Source organism: Desmodus rotundus, chromosome 13 (genome assembly GCF_022682495.2).
Source record: "Desmodus rotundus isolate HL8 chromosome 13, HLdesRot8A.1, whole genome shotgun sequence".
Taxonomy (NCBI): Eukaryota; Metazoa; Chordata; class Mammalia; order Chiroptera; family Phyllostomidae; genus Desmodus; species Desmodus rotundus.
The window spans coordinates 53,439,863-53,467,179 of NC_071399.1; the positions used below are offsets into that span (position 1 = coordinate 53,439,863).

General features: G+C 36.1%; 1 protein-coding gene and 1 non-coding gene across 3 annotated transcripts in view; both read right to left on the reverse strand.

Annotated features, from left to right (window-relative positions):
- Nucleotides 1-510: 510 nt before the first annotated feature.
- Nucleotides 511-670, reverse strand: LOC112313849 (U1 spliceosomal RNA). Its single transcript, XR_008425968.1, has one exon. It is a non-coding gene; the product is annotated as a U1 spliceosomal RNA (small nuclear RNA).
- Nucleotides 671-4,603: 3,933 nt separating this feature from the next.
- The window catches only part of NAA16 (N-alpha-acetyltransferase 16, NatA auxiliary subunit), a 74,432-nt gene continuing 51,718 nt past the window's right edge, over nucleotides 4,604-27,317 (reverse strand). For both annotated transcript variants that reach the window (XM_024569310.4, XM_024569309.4), the window contains 10 exons: nucleotides 26,867-27,036; nucleotides 26,374-26,526; nucleotides 22,322-22,450; nucleotides 16,237-16,450; nucleotides 15,123-15,316; nucleotides 11,878-11,986; nucleotides 11,131-11,229; nucleotides 10,655-10,798; nucleotides 6,634-6,731; nucleotides 4,604-6,095 (listed from right to left, as the gene is read on the reverse strand). In XM_024569310.4, the coding sequence (XP_024425078.2) occupies nucleotides 5,898-6,095; nucleotides 6,634-6,731; nucleotides 10,655-10,798; nucleotides 11,131-11,229; nucleotides 11,878-11,986; nucleotides 15,123-15,316; nucleotides 16,237-16,450; nucleotides 22,322-22,450; nucleotides 26,374-26,526; nucleotides 26,867-27,036 (1,508 nt within the window). In that variant the 3' untranslated portion in view covers nucleotides 4,604-5,897. The remainder of the gene's footprint in view (nucleotides 6,096-6,633; nucleotides 6,732-10,654; nucleotides 10,799-11,130; nucleotides 11,230-11,877; nucleotides 11,987-15,122; nucleotides 15,317-16,236; nucleotides 16,451-22,321; nucleotides 22,451-26,373; nucleotides 26,527-26,866; nucleotides 27,037-27,317) is intronic.

Sequence of the window (27,317 nt, forward strand, 5' to 3'; positions counted from 1 at the left end):
CATCAGTGCCTCTCACTCTTCACCCCCCTTCCTCTCTCTCTCTCTCTTTCTCTAAAATGAAAGAATATATTATCCTCGGGTGAGGATTGAAAAACGAGATTATGCTAAATCAGTCATAAAAAGCTAAGAATCATACAATTTTACTCATATATGGGATATAAAACTGAAACTCATAGACACAGAAAACAGTATGGTGGTTACCAGAGGGAAAGTGTTGGGGGAATAGTAAAGGGTAAAGGGGGCCAAATATATGGTGACAAAAGATGATTTGACTTTGAGGGGTGGGCACACAATGTGACACACAGACCATTTATCACAGAAATGTACACTTGAAACCTCTATGACCCTATTAACCAATGTCACCCCAATAAATTTAGTTTTAAAAATTATTTTTCGTCAGATTGGCAAAAAATTCATTTTGGGGTGTGCTGCAGAATTTGTGATTAATATATGTGTGTCATGAGATGAAAAAAGTTGAAAATCATTGTCCCAAAGTATTTTCTTTCTTAACAGGCGAGAGCACAACAGTCCCCCACTACCACCAATTACGCATTCCAGTTTCCCATGTTAGGGGAAACCGTAGGGGTCAGCACATCCTCACTACAATGGATAACCCTCGCCCTGGGGAAACCACCTTGGTGATCGTGGTAGCTCCCTGCCAAGTATCTCAAGTATTTTCTTGAGGACTCTTGTAAGGTTAATCTTCTGAGGTTTGTATACTTAAAAATATTTTTAAATGTTGTCACCTTCTAATGCTAATTTGGCTGAAAATTTGAATCTTTTTTCTTATATTCAATAATACTCTTGAGAAATCTGGTGTCAATTCTATTCATTCCTTTGAGAAAAATCTTTTTACGGAGGGAGAACCAAGATTGCGGCATAGGCAGACACACTGTGCCTCCTCGCACAACCAGAACTGACAGAAAATCAAACGGCAAGGAAGTACGACACCAAGGAAATAAAAAATAAACATTCATCCAGACTGGTAGGAGGGGTAGAAACGGGCAGCCGGGGCGGGGAGGACTCGCGTTGCTGTGGCGGGACCGAGATTGGTGGAGTGTAGGACGAATGGGGCAGGCAGTCTGACCACTGGCAGACCCCGTGGCCCCACATTCGCGCACAGATAAATTGGACAAATGGCGGGAGCACAGCAGACCTCGCAACCCAGGGCTCCAGCTCGGGGAAATAAAGCCTCAAACCTGATTGAAAACACCCATGGGGGTTGGGCGGCAGCAGAGGAGACTCCCAGCCTCACAGGAGAGGTCGTTGGAGAGACCCACAGGGGCCTAGGGCGTGCACAAGCCCACCTGCTCGGGAACCAGCACCAAAGGGGCCCAATTTGATTGTGGGTAGCAGAGTGAAAGACTGAAATCTGGTGGAGAGGGGAGCGGGCGCCATTGCTCCCTCTCGGCCCCGCCCCCACGTACAGCTTCACAGCACAGCAACCAGTGTCACCCCGCCCTGGGGAACACCTAAGGCTCCGCCCCTTTAAGTAACAGCCATGCCAAGACCAAAAAAAAAAAAAAGGCCCAAATGAAAGAACACTTCAAAACTCCAGAAAAATATACAACTACGCGAGGAAGAGATAGACAACCTATCGGATGCACAGTTCAAAACACTGGTTATCAAGACGCTCACAGAATTGGTTGAATTTGTTCAAAAACCAGATGAAAAAATGAAGCCTATGCTAAGAGAAACAAAGGAAAATGTACAGGGAACCAATAGTGATGAGAAGGAAACTGGGACTCAAATCAACAGTGTGGACCAGAAGGAAGAAAGAAACATCCAACCAGAAAAGAATGAAGAAACAAGAATTCAAAAAAATGAGGAGAGGCTTAGGAACCTCCAGGACATCTTGAAACGTTCCAACATCCGAATTATAAGGGTGCCAGAAGGAGAAGAGGAAGACCAAAAAATTGAAAAGTTATTTGAACAAATAATGAAGGAGAACTTACCCAGTCTGGCAAAGGAAATAAGACTTCCAGGAAGTCCAGGAAGCTCAGAGAATCCCAAAGAACCTAGACTCAAGGAGGAACACACCAAGGCACATCATAATTACATTACTCAAGATTACACAGAAGGAGAGAATCTTAGAAGCAGCAAGAGAAAAGGACACAGTTACCTACAAAGGACTTCCTATAAGTCTGTCAGCTGATTTCTCCAAAGAGACCTTACAGGCAAGAAGGGGCTGGCAAGAAGTACTCCAAGTCATGAAAGGCAAGGACCTACATCCAAGATTACTGTATCCAGCAAAGCTATCATTTAGAATGGAAGGGAAGATAAAGTACTTCTCAGATAAGGTCAAGTTAAAGAAGTTCATCATCACCAAGCCCTTATTATATGAAATGTTAAAGGGAGTTACCTAAGAAAAAGAAGATCAAAAATAGGAACAGTAAAAATGACAGCAAACTCACAGTTATTAACGACCACACCTAAAACAAAAACAAGAGCAAACTAGGCAAACAACTAGAACAGGAACAGAACCATAGAGATGGAGATCACATGGAGGGGTGTCAATAGGGGAGTGGGAGGGGGAGAGGGGGGGAAAGGTACAGAGAATAAGTAGCATAGATGATAGGTGGAAAATAGACAGGGGGAGGGTAAGAATAGTGTAGGAAATGTAGAAGCGAAAGAACTTATTATTATGACCCATGGACATGAACTATGGGGGGGAATGCGGGAGGGAGGGGGTGGGCAGGATGGAGTGGAGTGAGGGGGGCGGGAAATAGGACAACTGTAATAGCATAATCAATAAATATATTTTTAAAAAATCTATTTACCTACCTTTAGACTATTCTTATTCTTCGAAATTTTAAAATTTCACTATAACCAACACTACTCTCTATATTCATACGTGGTTTTTTCTATACACTCACGATATTATTTATTTCTCTCTCTCCCCACTAGAATAGAATAAGAACTTAGTTTTGTTCACTACTGTATACGTCATACCTCGAAATCTGAAACCAAATAGGGATCAATAAATACAGATTGCATTATGGTTTTGTATTCTGTAGGCTTTGCCCATTAAATTCATTATTCAAGAAAAATCACAAAAACCTGATGCCAAACTCTTAAATTTCCACACTATGCCTTGAATCTTGGTGTTTTGTTTCCTATCTGTTCTGATAAACTTGGCAGGACAAAGACCTTTTTGCTTTTGAGACTTTTTAAGTACTTAATTTTTTTTAAAAAAATATTTCATTGATTATGCTGTTACAGTTTTTCCTATTTTTCTCCTTTTCCCCCTTTACCCAGCAGCCCCCCACTCCCTCAGGCAATCCCCACATTATTCATGTCAATGGGTCATGGGTATAACTTCTTTGGCTACTCCATTTCCTATACTGTACATCACCATGGCTGTTCTGTAATTGCCTATTTGTACTTCTTAATACCTTCACCTCTTCACCAATTTCCCCACACCCACCGTCTGTCTGGCAACCATCAAAACACTCTCCATATCCATGATTCTGTCTCTGTTCTCTTGAAGTACTTGATTTTAAGATATCTCCCCTTTCAGCTTGTTTATTCTTTAGCTTTACAAAACTAAAAGGGCCTCTGCCAAGGTCGGGGATAGGGTGGAAGTAGCGGGGGGTAAAGGGACATGATACAACCCTCCACACTTATCTAAAAATGATCCCTGACCATATATTTCCCAGGTCTATTCTAGATGTAGGGAGAAGAATAAACACAACCTCTATACACTGACTGACACTACTGACATTTCACTAATCCATGACACCAATTACCCCGCCTTCCTCCTTACCTTGAACCAAACTCCTCACCTCTCAATTGTATCTGCCTATAACTCTCAGAAACTAAATGATCCCAATGGAATACTTTTTAAAATACTATACCTGATTCCATATCCTGGTGATTGCAAATAACACTGCAATGAACATAGGGGTGCTTCTGTTCTTTTAAATTGTGTTTCAGGTTTCTTAGGATAAATTCTCACAAGTGGCTTATTTCTGTAGTGGCTGCACCAATCTGCATTCCCACCAACAGTGCAAGAGTGTTCCCCTTCCTCATAGATGAGTGGATAAAACAACTATGGGATGTTTACACAATGGAATTCTACTCAGCCATAAAAAAAAAGAAAATTCTACCCTTTGCAACAGCATGGATGTAACTGGAGAACATTATGCTAAGGGAAAAATGCCTGTCAGAGAAAGACAAATACCATATGATTTCACTCACATGTGAAATCTAATAACAAACTGAACTAATAAGCAACAGAGAGACAGACACATAGAGAGCAGGCTGATAGCGCTGGCGGTGGGGTGGGGTAAGGGGGTGGAGGGATCAAACAAGAAGGAAAAGGATTCATGAACATGGACAACAGTGTGATTGCAGGGGTGGGAGTGGAGAAGGGAGTATAAGGGAGACAAATGGTAATGGAAAAAGTACAATAAAAAATAAATTAGAAAAAATAAAAGACTACACCTGAAAGCACAATTTCACATTAACTATGAACTGCCATCTTTTATGCAAATGGCATCTTGCTGAAAGCAACATGACAAATTGCATATTTAGTGACAAAGATTGTTTACTCCTAAAATTATTACAACAGTAAAAGGATAACAAGCTGCTGTAGCACCAGAATATATTGGTAGGTGATTTTTTAAATAAACTGGTAAGAATTAAGATGATTAAAACTTTTTACTCCCTCAAAAATAATTTTTGCAAAATATTTTGATAGTGTGCAGCAATACACAAACACAAACAAGCAAGTGTGTACAAAATAATTTATTACAGCATTATATAGATTGACTTTATTTTACAGTGAGTGTTTTTCTCAATAATTATGAATCTAAAATACCTTAGAGTAAAAGAAAATCATTTCAATTAGAACTGTTTTTCTAAATAAAATCTCCCTTTTTGAATTTATATTTGCCTTAAAGCATTAATATTACACATATTTATACAATTCTGAAAGAAGCATATCGAATGATGCCATTACTGTTTTCTATATAAGATAGAAAACGCTCGCTATTCCTCCACAAAAAATTGCCCGACAATACCATGTTTTAATAATTAAACTAGTCTTAAGAGTTTAAATTCCCAATCTGTTAATATAAAAACGTATTTAATAGTCAATATATGACTTTTAAGAGTAAGAATGCTTCATTATAACTTGTATTTTGCCTAGTTACACTCCCTTGATATGCCACTCAGATATACACTATTTATTAACACGCAAGGCAATATAGCCAAGAAAGCATAATTCTTGCCCACGGGTCTTTAAAACTCATGTAGGAAAAAAAAGACTAATCTGGAGATACAAATTTACCAGTGAATTTCAGTGACTAAAAGGGAACCCAATACCCACATTCTAAATTCAACAGAAATTATCATTTTCATGGATATTAAAAAGAAAATGATAAATCACGAAAAAGGTAGACAAAAACAGCCAACTAAATTTTAAAATAAACCTCGGTATCTGCCAAAAGGAGTTCCATATGTTTTTAAGATATATTTAACACTTTAAAAACTGATGTACTTTAATTAAAAAGGAAGTAAATAATAATAAAACAAACCAGTAAGGGATCAAAATATAGATTCTAAAACCAGAATAAAAAAACAACAACAACCCCGGAGTAAATCTTTGTATAATTTACCAAAACAAGAAATTGTCACATTTATGATATAGAAGTGACAGCACCCATCGCAGTGCTGATAATTCTAAAGTTTAAGAAACCTGTACAAGTATAAACAGGTAATTTTTAACAGATGTTTATGTATACTGGCAGAGTCAGAGAATAAAATAAGCTTACAGAATACTTTATTGAAAAATTCTATCCAATTATTTCATTTCATATCTATATACATTCTGTAGAGGAAACTCTGATCTGAAGTCAGCTTTGAATCTACAGAAGTCAATTTTCTATGGACTTTCAAATTTCATTTGCCAAGACATCATAGTTAGCCGTGTTGTTTAGGGCCACACTGTGACTGCTGACTTCGTTCACAACAGGCAGGAAAGCAGGCGTGAAAGGAAGCAGGTTATGACAGGCCATCCTGTATTCTTCATATTGGGAATTACAGCTCCCAAAGCTTCCATCAAGCAGTGCCTCAGAAACCTTTATTAAAGTCTACTGACACAAAGAGAAACAAATTTTTTTAAAAGTTTGGTTAATAATCACTTTAATCAAGATGCAATCTGTTAACTAAGAGAAGGGCAACAAGCCCTACTCTAAAATAACTTTTTCCTATCTATAGTAAGTAATCACCTCAAAAAAGGAACATTTTAAAAATCAGTTCTGCGAAGCCTTAAAAAAGCAGTAAAATTCTGATACTTGAAAAGGTGAATCCCTGAAACTGTGATCACTAAAATAAAAGAGTCCTTTATTAATAAACTAGCTCCCATATACTAAGTTCTTACATGGGCCAGGCAGGCAGTAATCACTGCAGTTTATTATTTCATTTAACCCTTACACCAACTCCATGACAAGGAAGCTAAAAGACATGGGTTACTTGTCCAAAGTGACAGAACCCATAATGAATAGAACTGAGATTCAAATCAAAGTATAACTCAGAACGTCCACTCAAGAATTATGTTATAAAGACATGTTTTGTAAGATCACTCAATATCCGTAAGTTTGCAGAAATCAGTCTTTGGAAAAATCTTACCTTTACATTTTTATCTTTTATAGTTTCATCCAGTCTAGTGGCAATGGCAATTGCTTTCTCTTGTCTTGACTTGTCCAGAAAATACATCATTTTAGCACCTGAAATAGCATGACATTTCAAAATGAGTGAACTCCTATGGCTACATTTGATCTGATCTACACTGACTAGTAGTGACATTATATGGTTCCAAGTGGTTAATCAGTGGTGGGGTAGAGTTGGCTCCCACCTGCACTCAGAGACAATTGTGACATCTCTTCCCACTCCCCCTTCAGGGACATCCTACAGATAGCTTGGGGGCACAATGGAAGTATTTATATTATGTCAAAACACTACAAACCAGGCTTTTCCTGTTACAAAGAGATGGTTGTTAAACATTTAATGGGAGATTTAATACTCCCCTCCCCAGAAAATGATATAACTCAAAATGTAAACACAGGCCACCTTGTGGCATTAATTTTATTTAAATGATATCCTAAAATAAAACATCTAAGAAACAAATAATTACCAGAGTGTGGTAGAGGGACAAAAGGAAAATGTTTGCATATTCACAAAGAAAATAATCCTTAAAGCTTAAAAAAAATAAAACCCAGTTTCTATTTCTCCAATAAATTACATGGCCCATATTCTGTGCTCATTTTACTATTGGGATTGTTTATTAGTTTATATGGTTAATTGTTCATTTATAATACTCCATGTATATTATTAGCTTTTTATCAGTTGCATATCTGTATTTTTTTCCAATTAGTCTTTTCACTTTATGGTGATTGAATTTTTTAAATTAATTTATTTTTTAAAGTATATTTTATTGATTATGATATTAGTTTTCCCAATTTTTCCCCCTTTATCTCCCCTCTACCCTACATCCACCAACCCTCCAGCATCCACCCCCCTAGTTCATGTCCATGGGTTGTACATATAAGTTCTTTGAGTTCTCTGCTTCCTATATCGTTTTTGACCTCTCCCCATCTATTTAATGCCTACCAATTATGCTTCTTCTTCCTTGTACCTTTTTCCCCCTATTCCTCCCCACTGAAAACCCTCCATGTGATCACCACTTCTCCGATTCTGTTCCTGTTCTAGTTGTTTGCTTAGTTTTTGTTTTCATTGTTTTTCTTTCATTTGGGGGCGGTCATTTGTTGATAGTTGTGCGTCTGTTGTCATTATACTGTTCATATTTTTGATCTTCCTTTTCTTAGATAAGTCCCTTTAAGATTTCATATAATAATGGCTTGGTGATGATGAACTCCTTGAACTTGACCTTATCTGGGAAGCACTTCATCTGCCCTTCCATTCTAAATGATAGCTTTGCTGGATACAGTAATCTTGGATGTAGGTCCCTGCCTTTCATGACTTCAAATACTTCTTTCCAGCCCTTGACTGCCAGGTTTCTTTTGAGAAATTAGCTGATAGTCTTATGGGCATTCCTTTGTAGTTAACTCTTTCCTTTCCTCTTGCTGCTTTTAAGATTCTCTCCTTACCCTTAATCTTGAGTAACTTAATGATGTACCTTGGTGTGTTCCTCTTTGGGTCCAACTTCTTTGGGACTCTCTGGGCATCCTGAAAGTCTATTTCCTTTGCCAGATTGGGGGAATTTTTCCTTCATTATTTGTTCAGTTAAGTTTTCAATTTCTTGCTGTTGTTCTTCTCCTTCTGGTACCCCTGTAATTCGGATATCGGAACGTTTCAAGTTGTCAAAGAGGTTCAAAAGTCTCTCTTCATTCTTTTGAATTTGTTTCTTCATTCTGTTCCAGTTGGGTGTTTATTTCTCCTTCCTTTTGTTCCAAATCGTTGCTTTGAGTACTGGTTTCCTTCCTGTCATTGTTGGTTCCCTGAATATTTTGCTTTATTTCATTTTGGATATCTTTCATTTTTCACCCAAGCTCAATCAGTTTTGTGAGCCTTTTGATTACCAGGACTTTATATTCACCATCAGATAGGTTGGCTATCTCCTCATCGTTTAGCTCTCTTTCTGAAGCTTTGCTCTGTTCTTTCATTTTGGCCCTATTTCTTTGTTCAGGGACTCTGTTAAGTTGTAAGCTGTAAGGGGGTGGGGCCTTACATATTCATCTGGGCAGGGCAACCCTCCTTGTTGTGCTGCACTGCGGCACTGCTTGGGGGGAGGGGCCAGAGAGGGAACAGTGCAGCTTGCCTGCTCCTCTCTACCCATTTTTCACTGAACTCTCATGTGAGACTGGGAGTTTCTCCTGCTATGGCAACCGCCGTAGTCCACAGCCCACTCTGAGTCTGTTTCCTCTTAAGTCGGCCCTCCCCAATCAGTCTTCCACTTTGCCAGAGTTTCTCTACCGGTTTCATTGCTCTGTTTGACTGTTTCTTTAATTCCGTGGTTGTCGGAGTTCCATGCAGTTTGATTTTCTGGCACTTCTGGTTGTTTATTGATTTTAGATTGGTTGTGCAACAAAGTGAAGGGTTTCTATGTATGCCTCCATCTTGGCCAGAACTCCTGACTTTATGGTGACTGTATTTTTACGTGGCAAAAATGATCTTTTCTTTAGCATTTAATATAATGTTTGAAAAGGCATTTCCCATCATTATAATAAGGAAATGTTGTCCTCCATTATTCTATGTTCTTAAAGAAAAATTCTTATCTGCCTTTACTACCAAGAAGTATAATTTCTCATATAAATTAACTCTTTTCTATAGATATCAAAACCAAAAAGTTTCCCTTTACAATAAAAAAGCTTAGGTTAAAGTATTTAAATACAATATATGGCTTAAAGTAGGAGCAGTTAATTATATACTTCATTATGTCTCCAATTCTCTTCTATAATCTTCTGCTCAGTTTGCACTTATGCCATATTGTCATTGTTTTAAAGATTTTATTTATTTATTTTTAGAGTGAGAGGAAGAGAGAGAGAAACAGAGAAAGAGAAACATCAATTGGCTACCTCTCATATGCCCCTATTCAGGGGCCCGGCCTGCAACCCAGGCATGGGCCCTGACCAGGAATCGAACCAGCAACATTTTGGTCTGCCAGACAATGCCCAACCCAGCCAGGGCATCATCTTGTCATTTTATAAATTTGTATAAATGGCCTAAACTCCTTCCTGTAACAAGGCAGAATATAAATAAATTCTCAAAATATAAAATGCATAAAGAAATAAAAGTACAAGAAAAAAAAATCACTCATAACCACAACACCCAAAGGCAACAATTAAAGCTTTGGTATACACTTCTTTTTAGCCTTCTTTTATCCCATGTATATTTTTACACAGTTGATATTATTTTCTACGGTAATTCTGCACACATATTAAAAAGTATTTACCCTCTTTAAAATAAACATCACTTCATAAAATTACCTGGTATTTCATCCTACAAACCTACTACTTCTCCTTATTATTAGACATACATTAAATTTGTTTCCATTCTTTTCCCACACTTAGACACATTTCAGTTAACATCTTTGCACTTAAAGTCCTTTTTTTTTTGCTTTGGAATAATTCTTTAAAAATATTCACAAAAGATACTACAAAATGACTACAGCAAAGGACACAGGTAATGTGATGCCCTTGCTGAGAATGACAAATTGCTTTCTTAAATGGCCAGGCCAATTTACACTGTAGCAGCAAAATACAGAAGTGGCTGTTAACTACAACTTGACTAAACTTTAATCTCTTTTAAATAAACAAATAAAAACTTTCCTAATTTGAAAGATCAAAAATGGCATTGTGCCCTGGCTGGTGTGGCTCAATGGATTGAGGGCCAGCCTGTGAACCAAAAGGTTGCTGGCTTGATTCCCAGTCAGGGCACATGCCTGGGTTGCGGGCCAGGTTCCCGGTAGGGGCATGTGAGAGGCAACCACACTTTGATGTTTCTCTCCCTCACCTTCTCCCTCCCTTCCCCTCTCTCTAAAAATAAATAAATAAAATCTTTATAAAAACAGTATTGTTTTTATTTATTCTTTGATAATTAGTGAGGTTAAACATCTCTCCAAACTTTTTTTTTTTAATCACAATCTAACTTTTTTCCATAAACATTTTAACCCTGGAAGCTATATACCAACCTGAAAGTAGATGCTGAAGAGAGGCAGCATTGTGTTTGAGAAAATCCTCATTAAAGGTTTCCAAATCCTTATTCAAAAATATCTTCTGCATTTCTTGAGATAGAACTTTGCTCACAATGTCTGGAAGATTACTATGATTAGACACTATAAAAACAAAATTATATTTGGAATTTTACAAAATTCAGATCTGTCCTTTGAAACAAAGTCACTTGAAATACATTTATTTAAGTTCTACATATTTTACATAGTAAAAAATTATTGCTTCTTTGGAATATAAGTTCATTCTAGCTTAAAAATGCACTCGTTTCCAGCATATCTTTGCTAGCATATTTAATTTATAAACATATCTTTATTAAATACTATATATAAACATTTTTTTGCTTTTACATTTTTCAAATCTCTTATAATGTGCAGCTTAAATGGGAAAAAGTTAAACTGTTACATTTGCTTTTACATAAATATTACTTTATACTTACCAGATTTAGAAAATTTAATTAAACATTCATGCAACCATGGATTATTACTGTTGATGGCAAAAGCTCGTTTGACAGATTGCAACATTAACAGAAACTTTCCTGTGTGTCAGAAAAAAAAATAAAACAAGATCAATATTTATGTATGATGTTTTATTCACTTTATTTTAGCCTCACTTAAAATCTAGTAACAAAGTGTTACCTTTCCTAAAACATTTGTAAGCAAAATTCAAAAATAATTTTGGTTATCAAAGGTAACTTTTATTTTCTTAAGAACACCTTGAATAATCATAAAGAACTGCTTCAGATATATGATTTGTGTGATTGTTCAAACTATTCTTAAAATGGATTTGATCAGAATATTCTAATTTATTATCCAGTATAATTCTATGTAGCAAAAGAATAAAAGGATCAAGAGCCTTTGTGGAATGTTGAGATAGAACACTAAACCAGAAATAGGTCTAACTAGCCCTGGCTGGTGTGGCTCAGTGGACTGAGCACCAGCTTGCAAACCAAAGGGTCTGGGGCTTGATTCCCAGTCAGTTACCTTGTCAGTTACCTGGGTTGAAGGCCAGGTCCCCAGTAGGGGCCACTCAAGAGGCAACTACACACTGATGTTTCTCTCCCTCTCTTCCCCTCTCTCTAAAAATAAATAAAATCTTAAAAGGAAAAAAAAGTCTAACTAATAAGATTATACTGAATATGGTCACCAAAATAATTAAGAATTAAAAACTGAATTCAAATCATTACCTTTTCTAAAATATATTTCAAATGCTAATAGATGAGTGTCAATGTTATCAGCAACAAGGTTCTTAAGAGGTATAAGGAACTTGATAGCTTCTTCCAGTGGATTTTCTATCTATTTTGAAACAGAAAGGAAAATTATTACATTTAAATAAACAGCTGCACAAGTCAAATTTCTTCCCAAATTTTATACTAATACATATATGAAGTAATTTTGACACTGTGGAGAAGGAAAAAACTTTCCTCTACCTTCAAGGTATTTCAGTTAGTCTAATAATCAAGTAAACACAAGACAGATTAACAAGAGAAAATGACCAAATTTAATTATATACACAGACACATATGGGAAGGAACCTCACATACATAAGATAGTTAGAGATCCCACATATATAAGAGGTTCAGAGAGAAAGGACAAATGAGATACACATTTACATATGACATTTTGAGTTAAAGATCACTTTGGGGCTTCAGAAAGGAGGAAGGTAAGAAGACCAGATTTTCAATAATTAATAGTTTGTCCTGCCCTATAGAAAGGTCAAAAAAGGTTATTTCTGATAATGTCCTATTGTGGTAAAGATCCCTAATTCAAATTCTTTTAGGTAGTTAAGGAAGGAGTAGTTAAGGAGTTTCTCTTAAGCCTGCAAGGTCCTGGTTGCGTCTAGGCACATCTTGGAGTGACTTGTTCTGAACTCCTACAATACTTCTTTTTATATAACCAACTGAAGGAGATAGTACACAAAGTTACTGACAGCCCCTTATACTACAAACATCTAAAGTATGGAGACAAATATAACTTTATCAAGTAACTAAAAAAAGTAATAACACATTTAAAACATTTATACTAGATTCATAGTGAATAAACCAGAAAAAAAATTTCCTTATGTCTGATCCCTAAATAACTAAATTCTGGAGATGAGGTGCTAATTCTCTGTAGCTAAAACATACCTAGTAAGATACATAAAATGTTTCCATATTTAACAGACAACTGTATTGTTGCTGTCCAAAACTTTAATGTCTTAATGAAACAGGGTACAAAGCGGGGGTCCCCAAAAATATTCCCTACAGCCCATGGTTGGACGATGGGGGAAGGAGATGAGGGGGAAGGAGATGATACGGCAGTTAAGATAGTTTTCATAACAATGCCAAGTTGATAGCTAGTTGATAGCTGTGCTGCTGCCCCAGGTAAAAGGTCTACATGACTTTGAGCAGCTATAGTAACTGCTGACTTGGTGAGGAGGAGTGAGGGTGCAGCAGGGAAGCTTATAAAGGCCTGCTCAAGAGGCAGGAGCCAGAGGCTCCTGTGTCTCGGGGTACTCTTGCCCTGACTAAAGATGGCCAAAAGAGGGTAAAAGATACAGGGGAACTGGCAGAAGTAGCACATCGTAGGAGGAGCTGGATATGAGTCATATAGGAAACTCTGGGTCAGCATTTAAAAACAAGGGTGGACTGAGGGAGAGCAAGATAGCAGTCATGCAGTTTGAAAGGGTATAGAAGAGCCACCCCGTGGGCCATAAGGTCAGTAATGAGTAGCAGCCATGAGGGCTGACAGAGGAGGCAGCCAGGAGGAAGGAGCCATAAAGTAGGGGGATTGGCCATGAGGTCTGGTGTGTAAGGAGGTGCCGTGTGGTCTGGAGTAAGGAGATGCTACATGGTTTTGGATTAAGAGCTGGAATAAAAAACACAAAACCCACTGGGAAACCTACCTGGAGAACAGAGGCAGAGTGAATGGAGTTGTGTGGAGACCTGACTGGAATGCTGGGCCGCAGATTTCTGCCTTTCTGAAAGACAGTACCTCTGACTGGCGTATTCTGAAACTGACCTCGGTGGGCAAAGAGGGGAAGGATTTATGTATTTTGGGTTGTTTTAAAAGCAGTGGGACTTAAGAGCAGAAGTCCGCCATTATTCTGGATCTGTATAACCTGTAAATAAACAATCCCTTTCCTTTCCCACCAAACTCTTGCATTGGGAGTCATACTTCCTGGGGGTGGGTGAACCCCATAGCTGTTCCAGAATGGCATAGGGGGGGTTCTATAACATGAAGACAACACAAATTTCTTATCTTGCAGTTCTGAAGGTTAAAAGTTCAATACCAGTCTCACTGGACTTAAAATCATCAAGTGTCAGCCAGACTGCATTCCCTTCTGGAGGCTGTTAGGGAGATTATGTTTCAGTGTCTTTTTCAGCTTCTCAAGGCTGCCTGCCTTCTTTGGCTTAGAGTTGCCTCTTTCCCTCCCCTCCCTCCACCTTCAAAGGCCATCAACCAGGGATGGAGGTCTCATACCACTACTACCTCCTTTCCTCTTCTACTTTCAAGGCTTCTTCTGATTACAATAGGCCCACCTGGACAAACCAGGCTAATCTCCCTACCTTTAGGCAAGCTAATTATTGGGTTGGCCAAAAAGTCCATTTAGTTTTTTCTGCAAAATAAGACACATTTTTCATTTTCACTAATATCTTTATTAATTTGGATATTTTGAGTATGTCAGTATGTCAGCTATCTCCTGCTGCTGGCTTCTAGTGGGTGCTAGGGGTGCTGCTGAACATATTCCAGTGCATTAAGGCAGCCCCACCACAAAGAATTATTTGGCAAAAATGTCAATAGTACCAAGAAACTTCACAAACCACTCTTAACATGTTCAGTCAGTCACAGCACCTTCTCCTTACGCTGCACAAATCTTTTTTTTTGCGTTTCAGTTGCATTTTTACCTTTCTTGAAGTAATAAAGCATAATATGCCAAAAATGTTGCATATTTTCTTCCATCTTCAATATTAAAATGGCTGCAGAAAAATCCACCAATCTTAATTTTTTTTAAATGTACACTTGATATGACAGCTGTCACAATACAACCTAACAAAATTGTTTCAAATGAAGTTAAAGACAACTAAGCACTACTGGAGCCATCATACAGAAAAATTAAACAAACTTTTTGGCCAACCCAATACCACCCTGAATTCTATCTACCACCTTCATTCCCCATTGCCATGTAATGTAACATGTAACATGTTCACTGGTTCCAGGGTTTAGAACATGGACACCTATGGAGGGTCATGATTCTGCCTACCACAACTACAATTCTATGTATAATATGCAATGGCAAAAGTTGCATGCTATCATTCAAAAATAATTGATGATTATCATAACCTTGAAAAATTATAAATGTATTATTTATAAATTTAAATAAAACATTTATGACTAGCACAGAACTAAATAACTTAAATTTTATCAAATTAACATAGTAAATTCATCTCACCCTTTCTAATTTTTCAGGTATAAGTTCTTCTTTGAGACCACTGGCTTCTTCTTCATCATCATCTCTTTTTTTCTTTTGATTTTTTTGTTGACGTTCCCTTTCTGTGTGCTTTCTCTCTTCTTCTAACTTAGCCTTTTTCTCAGCTCTTCTCTGCTTGCTAAGCATTTTCTTCAATTCTTTGGCTGACAGGTTTTCTACAAATATCCAAATGCATAAGCATTCTGAGTAAACGTTTCCATTCTTCCTCATATTCTTGTGCAATACATACGATTAGTATAGCTCTTTGGGGGAAAGGGGGGAAAGGCAACTATTTAAAAAGTTTTAGAAAGTATATTCCTAATGATTAGCACTAAATATGGCACACAAAAGACAACCAGCAAATGCTGCATTGACTAAAATTAACCAATTCTAGCCCAGTTCTCTCTCCCATACAATGCATGACTTTGGGCAAATCATCTCAGTATCAAGTTTCAAACTGTGTAAAGTGGGGCTGATAATACCAACTATTCTCTCTTTTTTTTTTTTATGTTTTTGCAAATGAATACCAACTATTCTCTCAGAGTATATCAATAATACAGACACACTTATGCTCTCTAAACACTGCATAAATATTACAAATGAAAAATAAGAAATTTTTCTTTATGGAATATTTTCTCTATAGGAATATTTTCTCAAATATTCCTAGATATTAACATTTTAGTGAATAAAAGCTGTATTATTCTCATTAGCATTACTATTATTTTCAATAAAGTAGGTACTAGAAGTTGTTAAGAAAAATTATTATTCCCTACAAGGCTCAATGCTATTTTCAGTTACAATTAAAAAAAAAAGAAGAACCCAGTCCACAGACATTTTTGTTTTCCTGAATTGGTCTTAGTGAAGATAAAAATAAAAAAAGATTGCAAGTCATTCCATTAGGGTGATTTAGAAGCAGCAGCTACAGAACATCATCTTGCCAGCTTTTTCTAAGTCTTTCCCTGCATTTTTTTTCACACAAAGATATATTGTCTTCACATCCATTTGACAACATACTTTTTCTATGTATTGTTTGTTAATGACATTCTGAAATTTAGTATTCTTTTCAAATTTTTAAAAATAGTTCCTTGTCAGTTACCTGAATTTATTTCTTGTTGTTTGCCTTCACTGGTTAAGGGATTATCATGCAATTTCAAGTACATTTCAATCGCTGATCTAGCAGCCTTGAAATAGAAGGCATGTTTTCTGAGCATATCTTCTAATCTTAGAAGGTCAACATAGGCACGAAGGGTCATCTTTCGCATGCAGTATGTATGGAAGTCAAATTGATCATCAGTTATCTCTAAAAAATGCTTAAAAAACAAAACCACAAAATTATCTCTTACATTTTGTCAATAATATCTTTTGAAAAGAAAACCATAAAAAGCCCCCCAAAACATTTTTAACAGTCACAATTTCACTTAGTTGCCACCTTCTCCAGTGTTTAACACTGTGAAGGACATCAAGTTCTTCTTTGCATATAACAAGTTTCTCTTTCTACAACTGATGATCATTCACTGTAAATCATGTTTTATGATGAAGCTCAATTTCTATATAGTAAGTCAGATTTTTAAGCCTGGAAATTAGTACATATTGATACCTTATATGAACATTTTTCCTCAGTTTTCCCCCAAAACAAGCATTGCAGAGTTAAACAGACCTCCAACTGAAGACTAAAATATATACTATAGGTTCACACAAAATGTTTACAAATCAGACTGTTCTGCTCAACTGTGAGCTAGCTCTTCAAGGGCAAGCCTTGTTATGTCTATCCCCACTGACTGGCAGAGGGCCTAACATAGCAGAAACTCAACAAGCCCAATATTTGCCAATTTAAGAGATCAGATGCTTATCAGACACATGACCTCAATTATCTTGAGCCTCCATTACTTACTTAAGTTAGGAATAAAGAAATCTGTACAGTTTCATAAGACTGTTAAAGATCATATAAGGACATATTTTAAAGTTCTTTCTAAACGGTAAAGTGCTATACAAACACAGAGCATTATGGTTTTCTCTCATTCAATAAGCTACCATTATTCTACCTACATTCCATTTTAGCAAAGGTTCTTAGTCTGGAGTCTAGGTATAAACATAGCATTTTGAGGCTTTCATCCAATTCTCAAAGGGTCCATGGCTCTCCAAAAGTTTAAGAACCAATCTCTTACATAGAAAGGAGATCAACTCCCTACAAAACAATTTATACTTTTATTTTCTTCTCTGTGTGCATCTCTACTGGTTCCTTATTTTCTCCCACTTTAGCTTCTCCAAATATATATATTTAGAAAAATAAACTCAATATAGCAATACGGAACAAGTTCTTCTATCACTTCATTTTCCTCTGTGGGGACCTAGTAACTCACTATGCAGAGAACACATTAGTAAGTGTCCGTATCACTTGATAATTGTTGTTATCTTGGTAATTAGAAATACACCATACACAGAATTACATTAAATACCTGAGACTTCAAAAAAAAAAGAATTTTAAGGTAAAAGTACAGTGTAGAGGGAAAGAAATAGAAAAAAAAATGGACACATTAGTTTGTATTTACTACTTCAAGAATCATGCTTTAATAATTACATTTGAAAGTAACATTCTTCCCATCAATAAGACAAATCAACTCATAAATAGTAACAAACTTGTTTTTTAAAAAAGGATTACATATTTCATAAAGTTGTTCGTGGTCCTCCTTATGTCATCAATCAAGTTATATCTAGCGCCATAGAATATCTTAAAATTCAATACAGCTGACTAAGAAAAACCACAGTGTCAAAAATCATGAAGATGAAAACTTTGAGATTATAGGACCTTTTTGAGGTTGAGAAACATTTATGTATAAAAAGGCAGACATAAGTTTTAAGAAATATTCCTAGTAGCATTAGTAAATAGGTTTTAAGTCAAATCTTAGAGGGAGCCTTTGGAACCACAAACACTTAAGCCTCCTCTTTACCAGCAATAGCCCACAGGCTGCCTCTCTCCAGTAATTGTCTTCCATAAATAGGGTAACCAACCTATCCCACTTTGCCCAAGGCTTTCAGTTTTTCCATCGAAAGCCTTGTGTCTTAGGAACTTGCTGAGCCCTACAACCCTGGATGTTGATCATTCTACAATAAGATAGTGGTGGTGGACCAGATATGACTAGATTAAATTAGAAAATTTAAGGTACGACCAAATAATTTTGCATTTGGAAGAAATGATGTTTAAAGAATCCTACTTTAAAACTAATGTTGATTTTCTTTTTTACCTTTTTATTTGGAATAATTATAGATACAGAGGAAGTTGAAAGGTAATATAAAGATGTTCTGTACCCTTTTCCCTTAGTTTCTCCCAAATAAAGCCTACATAACTGTAATATGATATCAAAACCAAAGGACTGACACTGGTGCAATTTGTGTGTACAGTTCTATGTGATTTTATCATGTGTATATTTGAGGAACTAATACCACACAATTAAGATACAGAACTGTCACATTACCACAAATATGTCCCTTGTACCACACCACCTTGGGGTGATTTTTAGGTCCCCAAATTTATAAAACATAAAAATATGTTCAATAACATAAATAGGTAAAGTTAGTTTCCCTGAACTTTGGCCAAACATGAACGTGGTAAGGCCACTTAGCTTGCTATAATCTCTAGGTACTCAAATTTTAACATACTGCTCATGCCCTTAACTCAGTGTTCCCCTCATCACAAACACTAGTTTTCTTTTTCTTAGGGTCAGGAGAGTAGTAATGCAAGAATTGCTCAAATTGTGAAAATTAGGCTTCAATCAAAGAGAAGTCAGCAAAGAATGAAAAAATGCAATTCATAGCTTAGAGTGCAGTTTTGCCCTGGCTGGCGTGGCTCAGTTGGTTGGAGTGTTGTCCCATAACTGAAAGACTGTAGCTTCGATTCCAGGTCAGGGCACATTATCTAGGTTGCAGGTTTGATCCTTGGTCCACATAGTCCGGGTGCATACAATCCCCAGTCTGAGCACATATGGGAGGCAACCAATTGATGGTTCTCTCACACCCATGTTTCTCCCTCTCCCTTCCTCTTGCTTTAAAGCAATGAAAAAATGTTCTCTGGTGAGGATTTAAAAAAAAAAAAAAAAAGAATGTGGAATTCCCTATTAGGCCCTCTCTTCTGACCCAGATTCATCTACCCATTCCTTCCCAGAGTTCCTGGAGTAGACTAATAAGAAGTATGAGAAAAACCCCTGGACTTAAAAAAATCAATAACTAGACCAAAGAGGGTAATCAACAACTCTATGTCCTTTATAGAGAATCTGCCATTATAAAGCATGTGCCAATTTGATAAGAATTAAGATGCATTAGAAAAAAGTTACAAACTTCCTATGGCTTTGAGCTATCAGAAATCCTGTATCTTATCAAAAAGTTTTAGGAATATGTATTGTTGTTCTGTTTCAGATACAAATTAGCACACTAAAATAATAAGAAATCAATCATCTGAAAAGGGGGAAAAGAAAATTCATTTCTTGGAAGATAAAATAGTTTTAAAAAATTATTCTGAATACAAGTTTATAGTCAACATTTTAAAGACAGTTGTTTTGCTTTGCTTTGCATAAAACTTAGTTTCTAAACATCAGATTGGAATATATATACATCTCCTGTACATACAATCCTAGGGCGGGCGGGCAAGATAGACAGAAAAGTACTATACTGGGCCATTCCAGAATTCTAACATTTCAAATCCAGTTACTAAGAGCTCACAGCAATATGTATCCTAGCTGAAACTGCTTTCAGTGAAAGAATTCTGGAAGGAGTTCTTGACAGCACAAGACTTAGCCTTTATTTGAATTTATCTCTCTATTCACTGACCTTCTATTTAGAAAGAAAACTGAAACGTTTTTTTTTTAAATACTCATTTCTTTACTAAAGTACCTTAAACTTAGGTACAAAGTAATTCATGCAGATACCTATCATAATAAACCTTTTAATTCAGTAATTACTCCTAAGTACTTACAATTACATTATAAAAAATTTTCTTTTAGATTACATTTTACTGGAAGTTCATTTTAGAAGCATTAATCAGTCAGAAAATATTTAATTATCATATTTGTACTAAGCACTCACATTTCAACATATAAACCATTAGACAAGTCTTACTTTTGGTATGAATTTACTATATTTTTTTTACTAATTTACAAGTAATATAAGAATATGCTCTTGTTTATGTTTCTAGTTTTTTTCTATTCTTAAGCACCAACAGCAAACCCTAAATAAAGATAGTAAAGAATCTAAGAATAACTACGTAAAATGACCAGAGGGTGATGTGTACAAGTCAAATCATGTTTTAATGTTTTTTGAACTAAAAGTACAGTTGACTCTTGAACAACATGGGTCTTTATAATTTTTTAAGATTATATTTATTTATTTTTAGAGACAGGGGAAGGGAAGGAGAAAAACAGGGAGAGAAAGACTGATGTGAGACAGAAATATCCATTGGTTGCCTCTCGCATGTACCCTAACGGGGGACTGAACCTGCAACCCGGGCATGCTCCCGGACCCAGAATTAGACTGGCAACCTTTTGCTTTGTGGTACGACACCCCAGAGCCATACAGATCAGGGTGATTTTTATAATTTTTAAAAATCTGCATATAAAAGTGGACCTGTGCAATTCAAACCTGCAGTGTTCAAAGGTCAATTCTATTTTTCTATTTTTGATCCCTGATTGGAAATCCACAAATGCAAAGGACGGATTATAGTTACACAAGGATTTTTGACTGCACAGGAGTTAAGAGTCCCAATCCCCTCGTTGTTCAAGGGTCAACTGTATTTTATCTAACATTACAGAATTTTACTTCATGTTACTCAGCCAAAATCACTAAAAATTTAAGGGAAAGTATAATCTAAATAAAATTTAGTAACTGAATAGCTATTAATCATAGTCTAACAATTGTCAAAAAATGTTAAAAAGAAATTAGTAATATAGTTATTAATATTAGCAGGAATGGAATTGAAGCTGGAGAAGTTTACAATATGATCCTAAGAATACAAAGAAAATCTGATAAATTTCCAGTTATGGTCCTGCTGGAATTACTGATCCATAAGTAAACAATCTGTCCACTCACCAAGAATGTCCTGGTTAATAAAAATGTATCTTTCCTAATAACAAATAGAATGTTTTAAAGTGACAGTCATCAAGTTAATGATCTCTGGTTTTATCACAGAAGAGCCTGATTTATACTACAATGCCTGAATACTTCACTTATTATCCAAGGGCTTTTTATATTTTCAAGATGAGAATTTTTCCCAGAGATAGCCATGAAGCCCAAGCTAAGAATTAAAAAAAGTAAAAAAAACAAAGCAAAAACTATGTTATTTGTAAAAGGGCTCATATATAATCGTAGTTCCAGTTCCCATCAAAAGCCACCCCCTAAGGTTTAGCCTTTCTTTTGGGTAATCTCAGAAGTTTCACATGGGAAAAAGGCCAAAGTGACTGCCAGAGAGCAGACATCAGGCTCACCTGACTATGATGCCTGTGGTTTTATACTGCGTCAGCATGGGAACAGTGGTGCCGATTGACCCCAACTGAGGGCTGCTGAGGACTGCCTCAGGGGTGCATTTGTGGCTCTTTTCCTCCTGTTGTCCATTGGAAGGAGAGTGCTTCAGAGATGACAAAGAACAGGAAAACAAAAATTCACACAAAGGAAAAGAAAAGGCCCCTCACTAAGGCAAATCACACACATCATCCTAAAAGCAAGTAATAAAATAAGGCTGCAAACCAGTCACTGACTGCTGTCCAAAGTACTGAAGTGAGAACAAATATCCTGGGAAGACAAACTGGAGAGAGGCTGACTACTGAGCAGATCCTGACATAAAGGGGAAAGAGGTGGCCATCAGCTTGTGTATCCTTCTCCGCTAGAGATGAAAATCAAATAATGGCCCGATTAGGGAACAGATATTTTGAATATATGTTACTAATAGCAATAACGGCTTACTAAATTTATCTCTTACTTGTTCCTTCAGACAAAGACATGGAGACATGTTGAAATCACAACCATCTGAGGATCAAACAAAAGCAACCATTTATTCACAACCTCTGAATGTTTGAATGAATTTTTCACAGTGAAGTTTCCAAAGTAAATAAAAGAGGTAGATGTTACCATGTAGAAAAATACCTGCTTTTTTCATCTCCTTACCAGAGAAAAATAAAGTCAAAATTCTATCAACTTACCCTTTCTACTTCATGGCACTTTTTTAAGGCATCCCCGTATCTCCCCAAACGCTGATAAGCTGAAATGCACTCTGTTTGAAACCACATGCACTGCATTTCATTTAGATTTTCCATGGCAGATGTTCCTTCCTGAAATAGAAGCATTCATTAATATAAAAAGCAAATAATAAAAGAGATCCCCCAAATCTCATTTTCTCTTTTACAACTATAGCTACAAATATTTTGACAATAATAATTAACAAATATACTAAATACTACCAAAAAGCTCCTATTGATTTAAAATTGTATGTCTTATTTATCCAGTTTTTTTGGGGTATTCAACTTCTATATAAAAGACTCCAGATTACTAAAGCTAAGTTTTTAAGCAACAAAGCTTCTATTTAAACCACAGGTGGCAAACACAAGGCCTGTGGGCTGAATCCGGCCCTCCACCTTGTTTTATCCGACCTGGCACCTTGTTTCTACCCAGAGGCAGTGCCAACCTCCTTGCCCTAGTTAAGGAGAGTTACACTTATACAGTCCTAAAATTACATTCAGCCCTTTGAAGGCAACCGTGAGGCTGATGTGGCCCCTGATGAGTTTGACACCCCTGATTTAAACTATTTTAGATAGCAACCCTATGAAATACTGCCTATCTTCTGCTTCTTAAGTAAAAGCTACTTAACCTTTCTTTGCTGACACAGGGCTATGTATACCCATTATTGTCAAATCCGTCAGTACTAGGGCCCAAGCCTACTTTTCAGTTTCCCAGTCCCCTCCCTGCACATTAGGCTTAGGCTGTCAGTTGTCACTTTTTTGCACCCACAGGTCTGCTTCTAACAGCATTTCCTATTCTATGCCACCTCTTTCCCTTGAAGCTGACAAAACCAAATAATGGAATTTGTTAAGAATATTTGTTAATTCAGGCTCAATGTGAGTTCTGAGAACAAGGTACGTCATAAAGCACCTAGTTTCAGTGCAGGGGAACTGGAGTGTTGCCACACTTTTTAAGGATATTTCAAATATATTTTATGTGACCCCAGGGAAGATGGCAATGGTATATTTACATAAGTCATTTTAATCTTCAATTCTTTGTCACACCCATTTTGTATTATCAGTTCAATTTTCAGAATTCTCATTAAAAGGATAAAAACTGGTCACGTGAAAGTATGAGTGTGTTTTATTGTTCTTTTTTTTAGTGTGTATTATTCTTTTTTTAAAATTTTTATTGTTATTCAATTACAGTTGTGTGCCTTTTCTCCCCATCCCTCCACCCTAACCCAGCTGAACCCCCCTCCCTCCCCCACCTCCACCCTCTCCCTTGATTTTGTCCATGTGTCCTTTATAGTAGTTCCTGTGTTTTATTGTTCTTTTTGGTTACATGTATTTTACATTTTTTGATGACTACCTATGTTTATAAGAAATCTACATTATATTTCATTTCAAAACCATTACCAACTAGAACTATACAACTTGCATCAACAACCTCATACAAGAATTTCAAACTGTGAAAAATTTTCAAGAATGAAATATGAGCACTTCACTGAATGAACAAGCAGATACAAACTGGTTACTCAAGGTCATTAGCAGTTTTCCTGCTCTGGCTCACTATGATTGTCCGTAACCACCTGTTACGGACATATCTGGCCAAGGAACCACTTTGGATAAACTGAACAAGCTCTCCATATATCATGGCAACTTGTCAAGAATGGATGACTGAAAGCAGTTATGATGAGCAAACTAGATTTTAGTGACTACTCTCAAACAGCCCAACTTTCCCCTTCTTTCATTTCTCTGTGCTTTTTCAGACAGTTGTCTCTGGTTTAGGGGGTGTGTGTGTGTGTACTAGACTTATTACCTAACTTTAAAAGTTTTGTGTATTCATTTTTAATTTTATTTTACTTCTAATCTCTACCTTGGCCTTCCAGGTGGTAGGTACTTTTCTCTACAAACATCACTGTTTTTATATCTATACTTATACTTTCTTCTAACTTTCAAAATTGTGACTCAGTGGGAAGGGCACTGAAAAGTCTGAGCCCCAGCAATATTCACTATGTGACCAAAGATGATTCAAGTAACCTCTTCAGAAGCCCAATTATATTGCTGTAAAATTTCAGACAAACACAATAAAAGTGCTGCATGAACATAAGCTGTATTACTATCTTCCTAATTTTTTTCCTCCTAATACTCATCATTCTTGCTAATACTTCTTGCTAACATTTCAACTGCCCCTTTGCATCTGTTGTTGATCCTACAGCTTCTGAGTTTTAGAAACACTAGTCACTGTAGTTTCTGTTCCTACAACACAATCCTAAAACCTAGGTTTTAGAGTCAGAGACACCTAATTTAGAATCCTGGCTCCAAATAAATGACTAAGTGGGTGATCTCTAGATGCCACAGTATTTGACCTCTCTAAACATTTCCTTAACTGTAATATGGGGGTAATGATATCCTAGGATTGTTAAGTGACATCATATACATATATATGTAAAATATATACATGTAAAACATATTCTTTGTCAATACCTAGTAATGTCAGACTTAAACTTCTTAAATTTAATGTGTACAAAATGATATCTTATAATTTCCCTGATTACTGTTAAGTCATCTTTTTTGGCCATTCCATTTACCATTTATGTGAACTATTCATATCCTTTGCCCATACTTGTCTTAATTTTTATTGAGTTTTGTGTGTATTTATGTTTCTATCACATGATCCTTACAAGTAGTTACATTTTCATAATAAAAGTTCAAGCTTCTAAATTACAAGGGGTTTCCATTAACAATCAGACACAACCAGGATCTAGTTAACATTTAAGGAAGGTGGTACAGTGGCGCTGTAGTAGCGACACATTATTAGCATCACAGAGCACAGTGGTAATTTACGTTCATCCTAAATACCTCACCTGTAAACAGCAGCACTAAGCCCTCCACTTTGTATGTAATGTGCACTTGGACATACATTTATTTCATGGAATCTTAATTAAAATTTGGAAATCAAACTTGCAGCAATGGTTTCCTCATGAGGCCTCAATATTATATTCAATATGTGCTATATAACTATATCAGTGAATTCTTTGGAGTTCATTATAAATTCTTTTCTCATTATATGGATTAGAAACATCTTCTCCAACCAATTCTGTGGTTTATCTTCTCACTTTACGATGGTTATGCTGTTATACATTACCTTGATTTTTAATAGTTAAGTGTTTCAATTTACTCTCGTACTTTACACTTAACGTGTCTTAAGAAATGTTTCCTACCTTAGGCCCTAAAGATAAACCTCTATACCTTCCTCTATAACTTCCACCTTCTTAAGTCTGAAAACTGTGCTTTCCATACTTAGACCTTCAATCCCTCTGGAACTGATTTGTTTTCAGCACAAGATAAGAATGTCATTTTATTCTTTTCAACACAAATAACTAATTGTCCCAGCAATATTTTTTCATCTCTGATTTTTAATGCACCTCTGGTTATATACCAAGTTTGCAAATATGTATGAATGTGTTTCTGAGCTTTCTATTCTGTTCCACAGTCTACTTACATTTTTAATCATAAACATGTAAAATATTATTTTTATAAAACAACAGGAAGTCTATGTTGAAAGGATATAAAAGGACTGTGAAGGAAGAAAGGAAAGGAACAACATTTGGTCCAACCATTTCAGTGAACTTAAATTCTCAACTGGCACAGAGACCAGTAGTCCATGAACCTTAGTTTTACATAGAAAGAACTTTATGAGCAATTCTGAAGTAACACTCTAAAAGAAAAATTAAACAGCAGTCACAAATTTCTAGCGAGACAAAAGAATTGTAAACTGAATATTACACACATTCACTGAAGTACAGCATATTGCTTATTTTTGTATAAAGGTATTTGCTCCTGCTGTTGCTTTTTAACCCCCTCCCCTCCCAGAAGCACATGTACACACACACTGAAACCTCAGTAAGAATCCATGCTTAGGATATGAGCCGCTAAATGGGATTTAAAAAATAACAGGAATGAATTCTTAAAAACCTCAGTGGCAAACTTCACAAATCATCCCAGAACTGAAGTTTAATGCTATTTCCTACCCTTGTGAACTTGGAGCACATTTCCTCTGCTTCTTTTATCATATTTGCTCGAAGCATGTATTTTGCACATTTGGAATTGATGAACCTATCGGCCGTGTCTAAAGACTGTGCTTCATCCATCCACTTTGCAGCTTCTTTTAGATTACCTATATGCTTTAGGAGATAAAAGTATTAAAGAAATTATAGTTTATGATTAAGATAATATGGGAGCACTACAAATAGCAACAGTTTATAAAGACAAATTAGAAATGTAGTACCAGTTCTGTAAAATGTATCTATAAATCTTTAAATTAAAATTCACCTTTACTAAGAGTTGAATCAAATAATTAACACTGAGTTCAAAACTATGCAACCTAAAACTCTTTATGATTTTTAGTGTATTAGAAATAGATTATCAAAGTACCATAAAAGTTATTTCTGCACAGAAATAATTCCAAGGGTTCTTAAATAGCTAAACTGTTCAATTATTCAAAAAACATATGTAGGATTTTACCTTGTAAATTTTTGCTTTCATATAGAATAATTCTATTAGAGTTGGAGTACTAGCAATAGCAGCATTAATATAATCCAAAGCCAAAGTATATTGCCCAAGTTTATCAAAGTGCTGTGCCAGGAAATACTGAACCCAGAGCAGTGTTGTTGGGGGTTCCTTCTCCCCATTCTCTGCAATCAAACAAATATAAAATTATTATAGGGAGAAGGCAAAGTAAAGGATATCACATACACTGTCTCTCCCAAAGCATAATGAAATTAATAATTATTATAATAATAAACAGTAAAAACCCAGTAAAAATGACAAATTTCAACAGAAAGAGGTATGACTATATGCCATCAAGTTCAAAAAGTGGCAGCCAAACAGAGAAAGAAGATGCTACTTTCAAAGGCTTCTAATCCTCCACCTCACTCCAAAGAAATAGGGCTGAGGATACAAGATAATCTATGAA